The sequence below is a fragment of the Centruroides vittatus genome, unplaced genomic scaffold (genome assembly GCF_030686945.1).
Source record: "Centruroides vittatus isolate TY-2023 unplaced genomic scaffold, ASM3068694v2 contig_631, whole genome shotgun sequence".
Classification (NCBI taxonomy): Eukaryota; Metazoa; Arthropoda; class Arachnida; order Scorpiones; family Buthidae; genus Centruroides; species Centruroides vittatus.
This window is the reverse complement of record NW_027122388.1, coordinates 66,997-69,404: the sequence shown is the minus strand read 5'-3', so window position 1 is coordinate 69,404 and position 2,408 is coordinate 66,997. Positions and strand designations below refer to the sequence as shown.

At 46.6% G+C, this 2,408-nt stretch overlaps 1 protein-coding gene across 1 annotated transcript; it reads left to right on the top strand.

Annotated features, from left to right (window-relative positions):
• The first annotated feature begins 249 nt into the window (after positions 1-249).
• Positions 250-1,744, top strand: LOC136979714 (homeobox protein Hox-D4a-like). Its single transcript, XM_067275738.1, has 2 exons — positions 250-892; positions 1,022-1,744. The coding sequence occupies exons 1-2, from the start codon at positions 490-492 to the stop codon at positions 1,426-1,428; spliced, it is 810 nt and encodes a 269-aa protein (XP_067131839.1). The 5' UTR covers positions 250-489; the 3' UTR covers positions 1,429-1,744.
• The last annotated feature ends 664 nt before the right edge of the window (positions 1,745-2,408 follow it).

Sequence of the window (2,408 nt, the reverse complement as noted above, 5' to 3'; positions counted from 1 at the left end):
TGTCTACCAGGCACTACTTCACTTAAATTGACAAATGGTCCAAACTTTGTTGGGCCCAAATGCAACTTTCGTGTCCAACCCGGTCTTACTAATTGTCGCTCTCATCGCTCACTTCCACCCTTTAAAAAAAAAGAGCACCAAAAAAAAAACAATTAAAACCCGGAAAAAAAAGAAGAGTCCTTACCCTCATCTCCAATCACGTGATCCACTCGGGGGTGCACTTTTTTCGCGCGGACAGTCACGTGACGCGTGGACGGACAGGGCGCAGATCGTAACAGTCGGGCTGTTTCAGCAGCCATTTTGCCGTCTACCCTGTCCAGGCGAGCGAGAGCTCATCGATCATCCGTGACGTGGGTCAGCGCCGCTTTACCAGATTGGACGGCAGCCGTCACGTGTTATGCTAATTTTTTGCCCGGGGGCGGAGTCGCGGAGCGAGTTAAACGACAACCCGAAAGAAAAATTATTTCCATCCAATTCACCCAAAAATTAATGATCATGAGTTCGTTTTTGATGAACTCTCCTGCGTATGCCGACCCGAAATTTCCACCCAGCGAGGAGTACTCACAGGGCAACTACATCCCCAACCACGCAGCCGACTACTACGCGCCCCCGCCACCTCAATCGCATCCTTACAGTTACGGCTGCGTCCCTCATGCCACCTCCACGCAGCAGACTTTCGGCCATGAGGCATCGCAATACAACCACCACGCCGGTCCCCAATTCCATCAGCAATACCACCAGCAACCGTGCGGTTTGGCGCCCCAGGACGGCAACAGGAGCCAAAACTTGGCACGGGGGCCCCAACTCCACCACCAAGCTCAACAGGAAGCGGAATGTAACACAAGTCAACCCCTCATCTACCCGTGGATGAAGAAAGTACACGTCAATTCAGGTAAGGCGCGACCACGTGGCGTCGCCGCATACATTAGCCATAAATCACGATTAAACTGTGTCGCATGCAAACCCCCCTAGTCTAAAAACTTTCTCCCTCCTATTTTTTTTCTTCTCTCTTCCTATCTAGCTAATGGGAACTTTTCGGGTGTGGAACCAAAAAGACAGAGGACCGCTTACACTAGGCATCAGATACTCGAACTGGAGAAGGAATTCCATTTCAATCGCTACCTGACGCGTAGGAGAAGGATCGAAATTGCTCACTCCCTTTGCCTGAGCGAACGACAGATTAAGATCTGGTTCCAAAACAGGAGGATGAAGTGGAAGAAGGACAACAAACTACCCAATACTAAAAACGTTAAGAAGAAGAATCCCGATGGTACCACGTCGAAGAGGTCTCAGAATTCCAATCCGGCAGGGATGGTAACACATGCGGATACTGTGCCACCTCCGCCACCCATGCACATGATGCAACCTCAGCTACCCCCTCCACCATCTATGGACTCCAAAAGTGGTTATGGGCTGACAGAATTATAAAATGGATAAACCCCCTTCAATACAGAGAGAGAGAGCGAAAGAAAGTGTAGAGAAGTCGTCGATGTGTGCTAGTTTATAGTACTTCGCCTCTACTTTTTGGTGCTTTAACAAAACGCATCCCCCAAAAGGAGACGACGCCCCGTAACGAACTCCAAAAAAAAAAGATTTTCGAGATTTTTCGACTAGTGTGTGCATACTGTTATTACTGTAATGTCCAGTTGTCGCCGGTGATAAATGGAGAAGTGCTGCTAAACACGGGGCAGATGGTTCCTTTGCCTCTACCTTATACACCGCATCACGTCATCGGGGGCAATATCTCCTGTGATAATTTTTTTTGGAGGGCCATTTACTTAATGTTCCTTCTTCCTCGAAAATTATGTAAGTGTTCACGGTTATAATTTAAAGAAAAAGTGCAGTTGTGGGCCTTCTCTTAAATGTAGTTTTTCGGATCCTAGGCCTTAGTAGTAACGCGTTAAATACGGGAGTAGTTTTTTTCCTACCTTTGTCCTCTCCTATACCGTAGTCTATAGGATAAAATCCTTCGTACTGGATATGAAGATGATAAGGAGCAAGTTCAGCAACGTATTCATCAAGGAGGAGGTACACTTTAACTAACTTTTTTCCAACTTTTCTCTCATCGATCGGCGCTCTCCCCATCTTCTCTCATCCAATTAGTTATATAGATATATATATATAGAGAGAGTAATTTAGTTTTAACGAAATTAAAGAAAATGTTTGGAAGATCTTTGTTATTTTGGATGTAGGAGAATTGGGGGTGGAAGTGGGTGAGGTAACGGCTCGATTTAGAAGCATTAAAGACGCATGCGTCATCGGAAGTGACTGGAGAAACACTTATCCCGGAAGAAGAGGAGGGAGAAAAAAACAGAACTGTACGAAAAGCCCTGGGATTTTGACGACTCAATCCTGTGGAGGACAGTGGCGATGTGGTAATCGCCCTAGGACTTCGATTAGGCTTATAG

What these genes read in the sequence shown, in the direction of transcription:
- LOC136979714 (XM_067275738.1), top strand. Translation starts at nt 490, where the DNA reads ATGATCATGAGTTCGTTTTTGATGAACTCTCCTGCGTATGCCGACCCG. An exon ending in GAAAGTACACGTCAATTCAG is followed by an intron (nt 893 to 1,021) that starts GTAAGGCGCGAC and finishes CTTCCTATCTAG; the next exon opens with CTAATGGGAACTTTTCGGGT.